General features: G+C 34.6%; 3 protein-coding genes and 1 long non-coding RNA gene across 4 annotated transcripts; all 4 read left to right on the top strand.

Annotated features, from left to right (window-relative positions):
* The first annotated feature begins 523 nt into the window (after window positions 1-523).
* Window positions 524-1433, top strand: LOC130462389 (uncharacterized). Its single transcript, XR_008922481.1, has 3 exons — window positions 524-744; window positions 877-948; window positions 1054-1433. It is a non-coding gene; the product is annotated as an uncharacterized lncRNA (long non-coding RNA).
* A 1204-nt stretch (window positions 1434-2637) lies between these two features.
* On the top strand, window positions 2638-7089 carry LOC110784373 (chlorophyllase type 0-like). The gene is made up of 2 exons (XM_021988825.2): window positions 2638-3180; window positions 6194-7089. The coding sequence occupies exons 1-2, from the start codon at window positions 2866-2868 to the stop codon at window positions 6911-6913; spliced, it is 1035 nt and encodes a 344-aa protein (XP_021844517.2). The 5' UTR covers window positions 2638-2865; the 3' UTR covers window positions 6914-7089.
* A 1673-nt stretch (window positions 7090-8762) lies between these two features.
* On the top strand, window positions 8763-10855 carry LOC110784312 (chlorophyllase type 0-like). Its single transcript, XM_021988752.2, has 2 exons — window positions 8763-9130; window positions 9388-10855. The coding sequence occupies exons 1-2, from the start codon at window positions 8777-8779 to the stop codon at window positions 10111-10113; spliced, it is 1080 nt and encodes a 359-aa protein (XP_021844444.1). The 5' UTR covers window positions 8763-8776; the 3' UTR covers window positions 10114-10855.
* Window positions 10856-12291: 1436 nt separating this feature from the next.
* On the top strand, window positions 12292-14273 carry LOC130463195 (chlorophyllase type 0-like). The gene is made up of 2 exons (XM_056832252.1): window positions 12292-12690; window positions 13344-14273. Exons 1-2 carry the CDS (start codon window positions 12346-12348, stop codon window positions 14061-14063), a joined length of 1065 nt encoding a protein of 354 aa, XP_056688230.1. The 5' UTR covers window positions 12292-12345; the 3' UTR covers window positions 14064-14273.
* Window positions 14274-17061: the final 2788 nt, after the last annotated feature.

Here is a 17061-nt window from a genome sequence, read left to right as displayed (position 1 = left end):
TTGTGGTGGTGGAGATGGTGCCATATATCAAAATATAATGTCTGCCTTTTATATTTTATTGAATTTTAGTTTTTTTCCTTACATATTTAAGTAGAGGGAGGAGGGGAATGTGTAAAAAACAAAAAGATGGGAATAAGGAGTAGAAGAGTATATTATCGGTAGAATTAAATTGTGAATTTATTTTACCAAACAGGTGGAATAAGTTATGATTTTATATGTATCGTTGATTATAAACTCATGGGTTTAATACTCAAACATATACCATATACCTGTGGTCGAAACAAACGGGGTATGACTGTATGCATTAAAAATATCATAAATGCCACTAATTAGAACATTGTACACAAAACTTTGACGTCAAATTTGTGTTTACAATGACAATGAATCTCTATTATATAAGCCAAGAGGGGAGGGACAATTTGGTAACACCACTTTTCGTGTCCCCAAGCAAAAATACGAAACTACCCTACCCCATTTTACTCACAAACCATTCGCGTAAAACGTCAGTTCCTCTGCCATTTCTTTCTCGAGTACTTTCTCTCTCCTTAGTTCTCCACATCTTTCAGTTCTCAAATCTTCTCATCTTTCGCTTCACTCATCTTCGCCGCTTTCTCTCTCCTCCTGTTGCTCCACCGTCTGCCGATTACCGCCGTCGCCACCATCAGTCTCTCGGCCTTCCATCGCTTTCCCATCGTCGTGCGCTTCCGATCTCTGTCTACCACTGCCGTCGCCACCATCAGCTTGGTTGGGTTTCTCTTGCTGATCGATTTATTGGGTTCTCTACTTTTCCTTCCATTTTTCTAATCTCTCTGCTTTTATCTACTGACTAACTTACTGATATTGATTTTAATTTTAATTTTAATTTTAATTTTTTAGGGCTCATTTGAGCGGTTAACCTCGCCACTGCAAAAACCTCCCCCGAAATTGGAACTTCGAACGCTTCCCACCGTATTCTTTCTTATTCTCTCTCCTTCCTCAATGAGCCCAATCCTCCCCAATTCTTTTCAATTATTTATCGGTAATTTTGATTTTTAATTTTGAATGTTTTTTTAGTGAAATCGAATACGAAGAGAAAGCGGTGAATCTAATTCGGAGAGTGGGTTTCTCTTGGGCGTTGGAAAGAGACGCGAAGAAGCAGAAGAAGGCGAAGGAAGCATCGTCGCCGTCCACGTGGGAAGGATTTGTTATACCGACTATGGAGGGCGAAAATGGAATTTATTATACTCATCCTGATAAATTACCAGGTTTGTGATTATTGTTTAACAAGATTTTGTTTTAAGGTTTCTTTTGATTTGGATGATGTTTGGCGTGTGGCTAAGATCGTAATTGTCTAATAATTCAGTCATTGCATTTGTTAATTTGGATTTCATTTGTTTAAGTTTTTGGAGGTGTTGTTGAACCTTTAGTTGATATATGCAATCGTTTGGGTTACATTGAACCAATCTTTTGAAATGTGTTGTTGAACCGTTATCAATAATTTGACACGTTTTGTTTAGTAGCTAATCATTTGTAGTGGTGTAATTTGCAGTTTTTTCAATTTTTTTCTGGGATTGTCGTGATGTACGGGAAATTGAAATTGTGAGTGATGGGAGAGAAAGTATAAGATAATTTAATTGAAGTAGATTTTTTTTAATAATTCATAATTTGAAGAATTTGTTGATTAGGAATGTTAATTGTAGTTGAGTTTTGGCGCATAATGTTGATGGAATTTGTAGTTCCCATCAATTGACAATGACGAATACTACTACTGTACGAGTAGGATCCCTGTCACAATAAAATTCTCTTCGTTGGCATGGGGTTGAGAATGGGAATTATCTCTATGTTTTTAAGGGTACAATTAGTAAAGAATTAATATATATGGATGTTAATTAGGAGATCCAGTAATATTAACTGCATTACCAGACTACCAGACTACCAGTATATTGTTTAATAGAGGTAATTAAGTATTTAAGTATTCCTTTACTATATGTTTCAGGAAGGTTTCTTCTTCTCCAATCACCTGCAAACCTGTGTCTGTACACACTACAAGAAATCTTCATTTTTCCGACCGACAAAAATGGTCGGAAAAATGGTTAAATTGGTCGCTAAATAGTTTTGCGACTGAAAGTGGTCGGTAGAGTATAGTCGGTATATTACTGGTCGGTATATTAGGAAAATACGACTGAAAAGTAGTCGTTAAATGTCTACGAATTGATCAATCGATGAATATTTAGATATTTATGCGCGATAAAAAATGATGCCAGTTTTCAACTACCATCAGAATATTTGGTAATTACTTTCACGATCACAACAAATGGTTGTTAAACAACAATATAAAAGAGTACATGAATAATGCATAAACATTGTTGTGTTTGATCCCCCAACAACAATTGGGAGGGGATTGGAACCTATCGACCCAGAACACGCCCAAATACGAATTAGTCCTAATGGTAAACCGGATGATAACACAAAAAAAGAAGTTATATTTCATTCAATTTGTTATTTACTCCCTCTTATTACGTACAAGTATCTTTTTACCCTGCAATATTGATGTCTATGTGCTTACTAATTATACTCTCTCGCAATTTATTCTTGTTTTCATACCTTTATCCACTTTTGTAATGTCACTCTCTAACATATCAAGTTTTCTCTTACACCACACACCTGCCTAAAAGAAAACGGAGAGAGTATCCGAGTATGTTACTCCATAATCCGTACCAGAAATAGGAGATCCACACAAAACAGGAAAAATAAAACAAAAAATCGACCTTATAGGAGGGGAACAATTGTCAACCTTACATTACAATTTCAAACAAGTAAAGCACCAAAAAAAAAAAAAAAACAATTTCAAACAAGTAAGCTAGATAATTAACAACATAATTAACAATGGTAGCCTTGTGGTTTGGAGTGTTGATTCTTCGGGTGCTAGCCGTAGTTCATTCAGAAGCTCAATTACTTCTGCCAACAACATTCTCAGAAAATCTAAGTGTTTTTCATAAAGGAAAATTAGCCGTGAGTGAACCAATTAAGGTAAGAAATTCAGCGTATTCATCTCCACAACAGTTACTCATTGTTTCGCCAAAAGAAGCAGGATTGTACCCTGTACTATTGTTTATCCATGGCACCATGATTTCAAATGACGATTATTCTGACCTCTTTCTACATATTGCTTCTCATGCCTTCATTGTCGTTGCTCCTCAGGTAAACTACATACCCAACTACTACTATACTTTATTTCTCGCTTTTTCGTTAGGATATTTTGATATTTACCACCTTTTAAGTTTCATGTTTTTGTATTTATAACCTTATAAAATGTTATTTCATATTTACCACCTTAATCTTATGGAGCGATTTCCTTCAATATTGTGTAAAGAACGTCAAATTCCCAAAATGCGCCACTTTTTAACTTAATTCCCACCATACCGTCCACGTCAGCATTAAAACCGGCCTTTTTTTTTTCAACCAAGCGACACTAAACCGCTATCTCAGGTAGCGGTTGACTTAAGTAAACCGCTATCTGAGATAGCGGTTTATAATCACGTACTATTTATAAATGGTAAAAAAAAAAAAAAATAACCGCATCAGCTAGGGGTCGAACCCACGACCTCCTATTTAGGAAACAAACGCACTATCCACTGAGCTACAAACACTAATGTTGATAAGTTAAATTTGGAAATGTTTATAATTAATATTAATAAATGGTTAAAAAGAAATAAACACATCAGGTAGGATTCGAACCCATGACCTCCTACGTAGAAACAACCCACTCTATCCACTGAGCTACAGACACAATTGATGTCACAAGAGGTTACTTCTAAATTATATTTCTGTTTAAACTGTAATTCATATTAAAAATAATTTACAATTAAGTAAACCGCCATCTGAGATAGCGGTTTTGTTTTAATGCAAACCGCTATCTGAGATAGCGGTTTATAACATTGAACCGCCATCTGAGATGGCGGTTTGCTTTAAAACGAAACCGTTATCTCATATGGCGGTTCAATGCTGAACCGGAAAAAAAAAAATTACTTCTCTTTCTCCCTTGCTTACGTGGACGGTATGGTGGGAAATAACTTAAAAAGTAACGTATTTAGGGAATTATTGGATCTTTATGCAATATTGAAGGAAATCGCTCAATCTTATGAAATATTTTAAATTTATCACCTCTTAGAGGTTTTCATCAAATTTCCGGCCCATATGAACCATGTTTAACTAACTTCTTCAATTGAAAACCTACTAAAAGATGAGAAAAGTTAAAGAAGTTGGTTAAGTAGAGTTCACATGGATGAAAAATCTGATGAAATTCGTTAAAAGGTGGTGAATACGAAACTTTTCATAAAATTAAGGTGGTAAATATGAAATAAAATTTTATAAGGTGGTAAATACAAAAACATGAAACTTAAAAGGTGGTAAATATGAAAAATTCATTTTCGTTATTCTATAAGACAAATTTGTCAAAAACCAACCTATTTATTTGCGAATAACCATATTGCAAACAAAATGCTGTAAATCTGTAATTAACTACTTAAAAAGATATGTTGAATTCTGTAAGATACTATTTTTTCCTGGATCATGAACGTTGACTTAAAATTTCGGAATTCACTTTACTATATGCATCTCACGTGTCTAATTAATTACCCATTTTCCGTGAGATGCACCTAATAAAGTCATCCAAATAATTTTGAATCAATCAATGTTTATAATCCAACCTAAGATAATACAGAGTATTAGGTATCTTACATCATAATTTTTTTATAGGGTAGTTAACTACAATATTTTTTATAAGATAGTTTCTCGCAAAAACCCAAATTTATAGGTTTTCTTGACAAATTTTGGAAAAGCCGCCGCATATTCAAACATAAAAGGATTTGAATCACTTATTACAATATATGACCGAGATGGAAATCGCAGTTATCTTAATTGATAGAATACGTTATGTTATAGATTCTATTATTTTAGATATGTGATAGAATTGAAGTGCGAGACTTAAAAAACCTACTCCTTCCGTCCTAAAATATAGTGTCTGTTTTCCATTTTGGGTGTTCCAAAATGATGTGCCTGTGTTTTATTTTGCATGTCCCAAAATGTGGTCCAATATTTAATGTTTGAACCTAAAAAATAGTATGGTCCTATCACTAATGTTTTTATCATGAAAATGTGGTCCCCTAATTTATTATTTTTTGTCTTTTTGTTTAAAAAATAAAATAAATTGTTTACTTTTCTACTCCCTCTGTCTCTTTTTGTTTTTACGTTTGGTATTTTTCACGCGTTTTAACGATTAATTAATTTGCATCGAGATTCCTCAATTTTTATTATTTAAACAAGATAAGTTACATTTATTTATAATGTTTTCACTTTTATCAAAATTATGATATTGGGAAATGAGAAAATTTTAATATCTCAATGGAAAAGTGTGAAAAATTTAATGTCCCAATGAATTTAATTGGTTAAAATAATAATTGGACACAAATTTTGATAGAATAATAAGTCATTTATGTGATAATATAAAAGGAAATGTAAATAACATTTTGAAATACCCAAAAAGGAAAACGTAAAAAACAAAAAGAGACCGAGGGAGTATTAAAGTACAATAACATTAATAATTCATCATGTTGTTTTTCAAATTTCTTAATTCCTGTGGAAGAGGTCAAATGGACACTATATTATGGGACGGAGGGAGTACTACGATGTACTTCGTACTACCTCCGTTTCATAAAGATCTTTACAGTTATTATTTACACAAATATTAAGACAAAAAGTAGAAAAGTTTGTTGAATATAATAAAATATGGATAAAATAAGATAATTATGTAAAAAGTTGGGTGGGTATAAGAAAAAATGAATAAAGTAGGAGAAAGTGAGTAGAAAGTTGTAAATATTATAGGGTAAGAAGGGTAAGATAGTAAATTTTAATGTTAAAAAATGGAATAAAACAAAGTGTAAAGAACATTATGAAACGTATTTAAACGGAAAGTGTAAAGATCATTTTGAAACGGAGGTACGTAATATAACTCAGTGTAAGTTATTTATCTTGTGTTAATATTGATTCTCGATTTAGACAACCTAAAATAGTGTACGGAGTATATAACTTTCAATTTTGGTAATACATTAAAATTTTCATGTAATTAAAATAAAATAAAATAAAATTGTGACACAATAATTTATCGTAAATCACTAAATTGCGATCTTTATATCTTTGCTTTTAAATTTATTAGCTCTTCTCGGTATTCAATTTGCCAAGTCAAGCTCAAGAGATCGAAATGGCGGCAACAGTGGCAAACTGGTTACCTTCAAATCTACAACACGTGTTACACGAACGTGTTAACAAACAAGTAGAACCAAACTTGGACAAACTTGCATTATCCGGTCACAGCAGAGGAGGAAAATCAGCATTTGCTCTTGCACTTGGTTTGTCAAAAACCAAACTATCACTCAAAATTTCGGCACTTATTGGTGTCGACCCTGTTGAAGGCCGTAACAAAAATAAGCGTACACGACCATACGTCCTAACCTACGAACCCAACTCGTTTAATCTATCGATTCCGGTCACGATAATTGGGACCGGGTTGGGTAACCACACGAAGTTATTGAACCCGGCTTGCGCCCCGAATGGTGTGAACCATCAAGAATTTTTTAACGAGTGTAACAAAGAATGTTCACATTTTGTTATAATGGAGTATGGTCATATGCAGATGTTGAATGATGTACTTGATGCTCTAGCTATTTCGATGTCACGTGTGTGTGCATCCAAGAGGGGTTCTAATAGTATCATGAGAAGAACATTGGGTGGAGTAATGGTGGCTTTTCTTGGAGCTTATTTTGGAGATGAAGGAGGACAATATTTTGCTATTTTGGATAATCCATCATTAGCACCTACTAAGCTTTATGCCAATAACAAGGGTATTTTGGGATTAGCACCAAGTTATGCTCTTTAATTATAAGGCATATGTCATAATTAATTATTAATTGTACTTGTGGCTTTAGTTATTCGCACCAAAAACAAAAATAAGACGTCTCTTACCATGTGTATCATTAATTCAGGGAACATTAAGGCTATGTTCTATTCGGCTTATTTTGACCGAACGTATTGAACTTATATTATCTGAACTTATTTTATCAGAAAAAACTTATTTTGTCTGAAATAAATTTATTTGTATGTGAAAAAATGACTGAAAAAAACTTAACTTTGCTGAACTTATATTATTTGTACTTATATGAACTTAGGCCTTGTTCAGCAAAACTAGCAGTAGCAGGTTGCGGTTAGTGGTTGAGTAGAGGGTAGCGGTTAGAGTAGCGGGTAACGGTAAATAGTAGCGGGTAACGATTAGCTGTCAAAGTAGCGGCTAACTGATATGATTGTTCGGTAAAAGTAGCGGTTAATATTTTAAAATAAAATAAAAGCTAGAATATTTTTTTAAACTTTATTATATATTTGTCAAAAGTTACTTGCTACCTTAATCGTAATTTTAACGTTTAACAAAAGGTACCCAAACGCTACCTCAACCGCTAACCGCTACCTAAACCGCTACCTTACCAAACACTTACGGATTTTAAAAGTAGTGTCTTACCTAGATTAAAATGCTATCCGCTGCCGCCAAACACGTCCTTAATTAACTGAACTTATTTTATCTCAAATAAGTCAAAATAAGTCGAAAAGAACGGAGCCTACTTATTAGTCTATTATATATATTGAACTTCATATCGGTGCCGTTTTCTACTTTTCTATTCAATAAGGCCGATCTCGTACGTGTATGATGTTGATGATTAAAGAGAGTCATCTACTATACTCCGTAATACTTCTGATGAATTGTAAAAAAAAAAAAAAAAAAAACTTCTGATGTTATTTTTGTTTAAATTCATGTTAATTTTTTTTCTAGAATCTGGAAGTACCCTAAAAATTGCGGAATATGGAATACTACGTACTGTATGATTTTATTCTTGTGCGTTAGTGTGGATAAGTCTACTTCTTACGAATGACGACGGTTTTGATCATGATCGAGCATACATTTTTGTTACTCGTCGTACCATTTTATTGCTTCTCAGTGTACTAGCTATTGTTATTGCCTTTGAAAGGCTAATTTTATTACGTATACCATTTAGCTAGGCGCCTAGGCCAAATAGATGTATGGTTTTGACTTTGGGCTTTCAGTAAATTAAGAGATTAATTACAACCTAAGCGTCTAATTACGAGTATATAATAAGCCTTAATATATGTTTTTGATTGGATATGTCTCTGTCTTTTAGCGATGCAACGCAGTGGTGTCGCTAGGCAAGTAGGCATCAACTAACTAACCTAATTTTGTAACCCACTTTATTCAAGATCGATAAACATCTCCTTTGCACGCGGACAACTGTACCACGTAGATCTGAGTGTTCCTGTGAATTGTCGTATTTTTGTTATACTTTCTTGCATCCGTCATAACAATCTTTCATATCAGGCGTAATTGCCTGTGTTTTGAGCCTTTCAACTAATTAAGCAATCAAAATCATGATGTTATAATCAGTCTTAATAGCCTATAGCTATCATGAATTACTTAGAAAAACAGAAAACCATTTCTTCAAATAATTGATCAGGATAAGGTTAGCACACAATTGTTCAACAAAAATAATTCATAAACGTTCTGTAAAAACTATTCAAATTAAACCAAAAATAAATGACTCCTTTTCTACCAACAATACGAAAAAGGAAAAGAGGGAATCCTAGACTCATCTCCTAGCTAGGTAGTACATTGTTATAAATAAGATGGTTAATGCACGAAATAATTATATTGCTTTTGGCCTTTTGCTCTAATTCAAACATGGATGCAACCTTGTGGGTTAAGCTAATAGTGTCGATTCCAGGAGTGTTAGCCATACTTTACTACTCCGAAGCTCAAATTTTGCCAAATTTCTTAGAGAGTAGTACTTCTCATAAAAATTATAATTCCGAAGATATCACTATCTTTGAAAATGGAAAATTTGAGGTGACTAAACCAATTGAGGTAGAAAAATCAAAGTTTTCCGCTCCTGAGCCATTGCTTGTTGTTTCACCATACCAACCAGGATTGTATCCTATACTCTTGTTTGTCCACGGCACACTTATATCTAATGAAGACTATTCCGATCTCTTTCAACGTATTGTTTCTCATGGTTTTATTGTGGTAGCTCCTAAGGTAAACTTGTACTACCAATACTTAATTTGTTAATCCTCGGTATTGGATTTTCTAGTTTCATTTCTATATTTAAACAAATTTAATTTGGTATCAGAGCCCTATTTAGAGGGGTTGCCCGACCAGTCTCATTTCTGTATTTAAACAAATTTAACACGTTACATATTCATGGATCACTAGATCAGTACAAAATTATATTTTAATGCATGCATATGATGTTAATTACGTGATAATTGAATATGATGATTCAAAATTTTCAGCTCTTCTCAATTTTCAACTTCCCAAGTGAAGAGGATGAGATAGAAATGGTAGTTTCAGTAGCAAACTGGCTACCTTCGAACCTACAAGACGTGTTACACGAACGTGTTGGCGAAGGCGTGGAAGGGGACTTAAACAAACTAGCAATATCTGGTCACAGTAGAGGAGGAAAATCAGCATTTGGTGTTACGCTTGGTTTATCAAAAACCAAACTTACAGTCAATATTTCCGCACTAATTGGCGTAGATCCTGTTGCTGGATCTAACAAAAACGACAGAACACAACCACACGTTCTAACCTACGTTCCCAACTCGTTTAATTTATCGATTCCTGTCACGATAATTGGAACTGGATTAGGTAACCAAACAAACTTCTTGCTCCCTCCTTGCGCTCCAAACTATGTTAACCATCAAGAATTTTACGTGGAGTGTAAGGAAAGTTCGCATTTTGTGATTTTGAAATATGGTCATATGCAAATGTTGAATGATTATGTTGATCCAATCGCGAGTTATGTGTCGCTCGTGTGTGAATCTGGGGATGGACTTAAAAGTACGATGAGAAGAACAGTAAGTGGGATTATGGTGGCTTTTCTTGACGCTTATTTTGGCGACGACGGAGGACGACAGTATTTCGCCATTTTGGCTAATCCTTCATTGACTCCTACTAGGGTTTACGTCGAGAAAAAGGGCAACTTTGGGTTACCAAGAAATCATTATGCTCAAGTTTAATGCATATCTCACTCGCAACAAAATTAATTTGTACTCCCTACTTCGTACTCCCTCCGTCCCTTAATATTCACCCCGATTTGACCGACATAAAATTTTAGGTAATTTAATTGACTTAATAATTTATTAGGTGATACTCCGTAGTTGATAGTGTGTATTTTTTAAAATACAGTTAGTGAGAAATGTGTCAAAAAAAGGGGTGTGGTGGGGGTGGGTTGATTTTTTTAATGTTTTTTTTAAGGTATTAGGAATATATGTGGGTCTATGGAAAGTGAGAGAAATATATATAAAATAATAGTAAAAGTATGTCATTTATAGAAATGAAGCGAGTATTAAGCGACAGCTTTATTAGGAAAGCGGGGCAAGTATTAAGTGACGAAGGGAGTAATTTTCCATAATATCTTGTATACTTCTTCTGTTCCGGAAATATTGCACCATGATTGACTTTTACTCCTCTAACTGTTACTTTGACCCTTAATATCTCAAATCATGTACAAGTAAAAAATACAAAAAATAAATAATATTTAGAAAAAATATATCGATACAAATCGACCATGCCCCACAAGACTAAAATTTCAAAGGTACTAATCACATAAAATGGCCAAAATCGTAGTGTAAATAGTGTAAAAAAAATGGTGCGGTATATCCGAAACAGGGAAAGTTCACAAGTTTTGCTTCAACTATAAAATGTTGCTTCAACTATTTTACGACGGAGATATATATATTGTATTAAACTTCTTACGTATTTTTCTTACTTTCGTGTCATCATTTAAAATTTTAAAAATACCTAGCTAGCAAATCTTACAGTACTATTTTTATTATTTTATTTTTTGGCTATTGTCTAATCATTTTAGAGTGTTACTTTCCTGTGAATGCTAATGCAAGGAGATGACTGTTTCAATTTGGGGGCGAAAACGAGCAAGTCGTTTCCATTTTTGCTAATCATAAATGGAACATATATTTAATTGGTAGGTCGTGTATTGGCTACTATTCAGATCAAACGTAATGGGTTGTACTTTTGCACTTAGCTTCCATAAAACGTTAAGTAAGTCAATACGTACCATGAATCATAAATTTTTATGATGTTATCACATCTTTTCTCCATCATAATTTGCTAACAGGGTACTACGTGTCAATCGCTCTCTATTCTTTTTGGGTTTTTTTTTTAATTCTGATTTGGAACCGAGTTATTATAACATAATCTTACATACTATGGAAGATTTATAGGGTACGTAGGTTTCGTTGTAAATTTTATAATAGCTTACACTTTAGTGTTTTGATTTGTAATAGTATGAGTTATTAATTGTAATCTTGAACACTTGTTAATACGGTCAAATGTGAGGTGAAAATTGCAATAGAATTGTGTTAATTTAAGAGGTTACGTCTCTTTCTCTTCTCTCTCGTCTTTTACGATTTCAGTTTTCTTGACCATTAAGGCCGGAAACATTCTATTTTTATCGGAAATAGACTTTTTTCGACCCTCAATCTCTAATTTGATATAGGAGATTGTTTTCTTTCATTATACCAAACAACAAATAATGGTACTCCGTGACACTTAACATTACCATTTATCTTTCTTAAATGTTTCCAATCTATTTTCTTTCCTAAATTCATACCAAACATGCATTAAGAGTGGCTTGCATGATAATAAATACCCCACATACTAGATAAGTTTTGATAAGTTATAACTACATAAAAAATAAGGGTAACCAAAGTACAACTTATCACTAAGATAAGTTTTGATAAGTTCAAAGAAAATCATTAAGTGAAAATCAGGTGAATAAAACACACCCTTAATAGAACACACAAGGGTGCCACAAAGGCCGAGACTCATCAAATTGTTTTTGTTAATACTTTATGAAGAAAAAATAGATAAATTGAGTGAATTTAACTAGCATTACCACGAGATATGAATATTAATATAATTCCTTGTAAATTTACACACAAATTTATTCTCATTAATTGACATCACTTATTACCGACTATCAAACTGATTGTTACTGTTTTACGAGTTCGATGTATCCTGGCCGTGCACCATATTACAACACATGTACATTCTAGTAAAATTATAAAAAGAATGATGGTCCTTTGGAAAAAAAAGGGAAAATAAAAAAGGGGATCCCTATGTGCTATAAATAAGATGGTTTATGGGAAGAACGATTCACAACTTTGTATTGCTTTTACAAGTTAATTGCAAACACATAAGAGTTTATATATATAGCTAGAAATCCTAGAATGGCAAACTTGTGGGTTGCATTATTGTTGATTGTAGGGGTGTTCACTATTGTTCACTCCCAAGCTCATCAATATTCCCAAACATTCTTAGAAGAGAATAATTATCATGATTCTATTTCTGAAGATCTAACTGTTTTTAATAAAGGAAAAAACCAAGTTACAAATCTTATTAAGGTGCCAAAAAAAGGCTCTTCTCCTCCTGAGTCTTTTGTTGTTGTTTCACCTAAAGAAGACGGTGTTTATCCTATACTGTTCTTCATCCATGGCACCATGCTTACCAATGAAGCCTATTCTGAACTCTTTAAATTTATTGCTTCTCATGGCTTCATTGTTGTTGCTCCTAAGGTAACCTTTTCCTTAATTTCATCATAATTAATTAATACTTTCTCTTGTTATTTTTACTGGCAACACTTTGACTTTTCACGATTGTCAATGCATAATATAATCAATTACTCCGTAGTATCTTCCATTTTTAATAAATAAAAAAGCTATATGTATTTTGAAAATATATACGTAGTGTACATGAACACAAATCTAACAAAATCCCAAGTACTCTGTTTTTTTATAAATGTAAATCGTCCGAGATAAACAAAGTAGAGTATGTGAATTGTGTAAAATTCAAAATGTTGCAAGTAAAAAACACGAATGGGGTACATAAAATGCATAAACTAATCACATTCCTAAAATTAGGACCCGATAATACACTAATTTTGAGCATTAATTTCAGCACTTGCATTCATGTGAATGATGTGATAATTAAGTACTCGTGCATGTTATCTCGTCCCACTTTATTCTTTAATATTTATCCGGCTCTCTTCTTTTCATCTGATCTGGTCCGGTCTATTTTGAATGTTTTCTGTGAGTGTTTTTTCTTTTTCCAGTCTCGTCCGATCTGAATTTTGGTATAGTTTAATAAGCAATAAGAATATGGTGAAGAGAACAAAGTCTCGGTCTATAATTGATCTATACTTGATAGTAATTTTTTCCAAATTTCTCAGTTGTTCCGGGCATTCCCACTGCCAAGTCTACCTAGCCATCAAGATGAGATAAACAGGGCAGCAGCAGTTGCAAACTGGTTACCTTCAAATCTACAAAAGATCCTACAAAATAACAAACTTGCTAACGTGCAACCCAATTTCAACAGTTTCGCAATCTCCGGTCACAGCCGAGGAGGAAAATCCGCTTTTGCCCTTGCACTCGGTATGTCTGAAACCAAACTAACTGTCAAAATTTCAGCACTGATAGGCATAGACCCTGTCGCCGGGGCTAGTCCAGATGACCGTACAAAACCATACGTCCTAACCTACCACGACAACTCGTTTAAGTTACCGGTTCCAGTCACTGTTATCGGCACTGGACTGGGTAACAGCACCATCCCGTGTGCTCCCAATAATGTTAGCCATCAACAGTTTTACAACGAGTGTAAGAAAAGTTCTCATTTTGTGATTAACAAATATGGTCATATGGAAATGTTGGATGATTTTTTGTTGGATCCTTTGGCTATTACTATGTCAGTTATGTGTAAACAAAGTTTTGGACCAAAAGCTACGATGAGAAGAACACTTGGTGGGGTTATGGTGGCTTTTATGAACACTTATTTTCGAGGTGATGGAGGACAATATCATGCTATAATGGCTAATCCATCTTTGGCTCCTACTAAGCTCTTTGTTGAGGAGAAGGGTAATTTTGGATTTGCACCAAATCATGCTCAAGCTTAATTAATGGTTAATTAATTATGTCAAATGGTTTCATGTAATTTGTTTTCTGTAGTACAACTCGATCAGTAGTCTTGTTTGTGGCTACTAAATAAGTCATTAGTAACGGTGTAATTTGGTTATTAAGAACGTTTGGCGTGTGTTATGTACTACGGAACTTATGTTGATGATCAAAATTAAGCTCACAGGCCCTAGGGCCATCTTATGTAACAATTGTGGCTTTTTTTAGTATGAAATAAATACTTCGTATAAACTAGCTACATATATAGATTGTGTGATGTTTATATATATTGCTTTCAATTTGGTTCAGCAACATATCATAAACTTACGTGAGGCCTCAAGGAAAGTGTTAAGCCTCAAGAATTTAACATCACATGATCGACTACGGCTTTGTTCTTTTCATCTGATATGATATAATTTTTTTAATTCTGGTCTAGTCAGATCTGGTCTATGTTGAATATTCTTTATGTGTATTTTTTGCCTTTTTTTTGTTATGGTTTGGTCTAAATATTTTTTTTAAAGTTTTTTTGTTTTTTTGTTTCTTTTTTCTGCTTCAGTCTTGTCTAAATGTTTTTTGTGAGTATTTTTTGTTTTTTTGATATTATATGGTCTAGTCAAATGTTTTTTTGAGTGTTTTTTTCTTTTTGTGTTTTGTCTGATCAGATTCTATTGGTCTGGTCTAAGAAGCAATAAGAATAAGGTGAAGAGAACAAATATTGTCTCTTGCCGCTAATTATAAAAGCAAGTGGCGTTCTTTTTATATGGCTAAGGAGTTGTATTACTTTATTATCGTATAGTTTTAAGGTATAACCTCACTCCTTTGGTCCATGATCAACTATCTCTCATGATGATTGGTCCATCCCTTGTCCATATGCATTTAACCATGCAATCAAATTAAATACTAAATACGTACGAATAGGAAAAGGTTTTTTTTTATCGTTATTCGACGTACGCATACGCTAAAATCGCTCACATATTTTATATAAAAGACGATTTTGCCCATATATAATTATATCCATAATAATAATAATAATAAACAATAATAAGCAGACTGCTTGGGCATGGTGGTGACTCTGTTTTGGGCCTTGCTTGTGATTTAGCTTTAAATAGCTTTCGGGATTTGTGTCATTTCAATCCTCTCGATCTTTGCCGTGTGGTACCAGCCCCCCCCCCCCCCCCGTTTATGAAAAAGTTGGCTACAGTGTACTTTGATATGGTAGAGAAGAAAATGATGGGACAGCACAACCCGAGTTCCAGAGAAAAGGCTATACTCATTAGCAACCGAGCGGTCCACTCCTTAGACTTCTTGAGAGCCCTCCCAATTGAGGGGTTAGGCAGACGATGCACCCAAGACAATTCAGGTGTGTTTTGTGTTATCGCCTTGCGATTCCTATGTTCCCTCCTGACTTTACTTGTCCTTACTACTCTTCGAAAATCATAGATCGTTTCGGGGATCACGCAGTGCATTGTGGTAATGATGTTGGCTTGAAATTCCGTCATAACATGGTTCGAGATGTGTTAGGGGATATCTGTTCGCAGGCTAGGGTTGTTGTGCAGAAGGAGGTGCCTTTGGGATTTCTGTCTGAGGAAGGGAGAAATCTCCGTCCTGCAGACCTTCTTGTCTACTCTTGGGACAAAGGGAAAAATGTATGCTTAGATGTCACAGGTATCTCTGTTAGGTTATGATTCATATGACAGTTCATAAATCATGCGGAAAAACCATAAAGCCAGGAAACATATTATTTACACATAATCATTTAGCATAGTTTAGATGCATACTCTTTGTTGCGTGCCTTCCCTAGCTGCGCCCGAACCGAACAAGAACAAGTCTTTAGGACTCCAAGTGTCGTCCCTCCGTAGATAGTCCACAGCACGTCCGGATCCGCCTTAAGATTGACCAACTAGAATCGCCCTTAAGGTTCTAATATTTTCGGTTAGGTAGGCAAGAATATTGGCTGATTTTTCTGCTTAAAAATCTTAGTTTTGAATACTTAAAACTTGTTGTTTAAATAATGACCCCTAGGCCTTTATTTATAGAGTTATGGAAAAGGAATCGTAATCCTAGTAGGATACGAATTAATTGAAATTAGAATCCTACATGAATTCTATTTAATTAATTTATCCAATTAGGAATAGAAATTTAATCATACACTGACTCTTGTAGATTTAGGAATCACGCATGAGCACAAACTCACACACACACGGCAGCCACAAGGGCTGCCCATGCGCGTGCGAGCAGCAGCCCACGCAGCGCGGCCCACACATCCGTGGCCTTGGCGCGCGCTGGGCCTGCCTTGCGGTAGGCCTGGGCGCTGCCTTGACTGCGCGCGTGCTTGCTGGGCGATGCCCCGGCTTCGTGCTGGGCCTTCGTCCGGCAGGCCTCGTCCGATGCTAATTCGTACGATACGCTTCCGATTAAATTTCCAGTTCCGGAATTTATTTCCGATACGAACAATATTTAATATTTTCGATTCCGGAATTAATTTCCGTTTCGAACAAATATTTAATATTTCCGTTTCCGGAATTATTTTCTGATTCCGGTAATATTTCCGATTCTGACAATATTTCCGTTTCCGGCAATATTTCGGATTCTGACAATATTTCCGTTTCCGGCAATATTTCCGATTCTGGTAATATTTCCATTTCCAATAATATTTTCCGATACGTACCATGTTTCCGTTTCCGGCAACATCTACGACTTGGATAATATTCATATTTCCGATACGATCCATATTTCCGTTTCCGGCAATATCATCGTTTCCGGAGTATTCATTTCTTGCCTGTGACGATCTTAGCTCCCACTGAAACCAAGATCCGTCGGTTCCGAATATTCATAGATGGAGTATTTAATGTCATTAAATACTTGATCCGTTTACGTACTATTTGTGTGACCCTACGGGTTCAGTCAAGAGTAAGCTGTGGATTAATATCATTAATTCCACTTGAACTGAAGCGGCCTCTAGCTAGGCATTCAGCTCACTTGATCTCACTGAATTATTAA

The sequence above is a fragment of the Spinacia oleracea genome, chromosome 6 (assembly GCF_020520425.1).
Source record: "Spinacia oleracea cultivar Varoflay chromosome 6, BTI_SOV_V1, whole genome shotgun sequence".
In the NCBI taxonomy this organism is placed as follows: Eukaryota; Viridiplantae; Streptophyta; class Magnoliopsida; order Caryophyllales; family Amaranthaceae; genus Spinacia; species Spinacia oleracea.
This window is presented reverse-complemented; position numbering and strand designations above follow the sequence as displayed.

Bases quoted from the DNA above. Each gene is read 5' to 3' on its own strand.
- LOC110784373 (XM_021988825.2), top strand. From the start codon at position 2,866: ATGGTAGCCTTGTGGTTTGGAGTGTTGATTCTTCGGGTGCTAGCCGTA. The intron at 3,181-6,193 runs GTAAACTACATA...TAAATTTATTAG, and splicing joins TCATTGTCGTTGCTCCTCAG to CTCTTCTCGGTATTCAATTT.
- LOC130463195 (XM_056832252.1), top strand. From the start codon at position 12,346: ATGGCAAACTTGTGGGTTGCATTATTGTTGATTGTAGGGGTGTTCACT. The intron at 12,691-13,343 runs GTAACCTTTTCC...CAAATTTCTCAG, and splicing joins TCATTGTTGTTGCTCCTAAG to TTGTTCCGGGCATTCCCACT.
- LOC110784312 (XM_021988752.2), top strand. From the start codon at position 8,777: ATGGATGCAACCTTGTGGGTTAAGCTAATAGTGTCGATTCCAGGAGTG. The intron at 9,131-9,387 runs GTAAACTTGTAC...CAAAATTTTCAG, and splicing joins TTATTGTGGTAGCTCCTAAG to CTCTTCTCAATTTTCAACTT.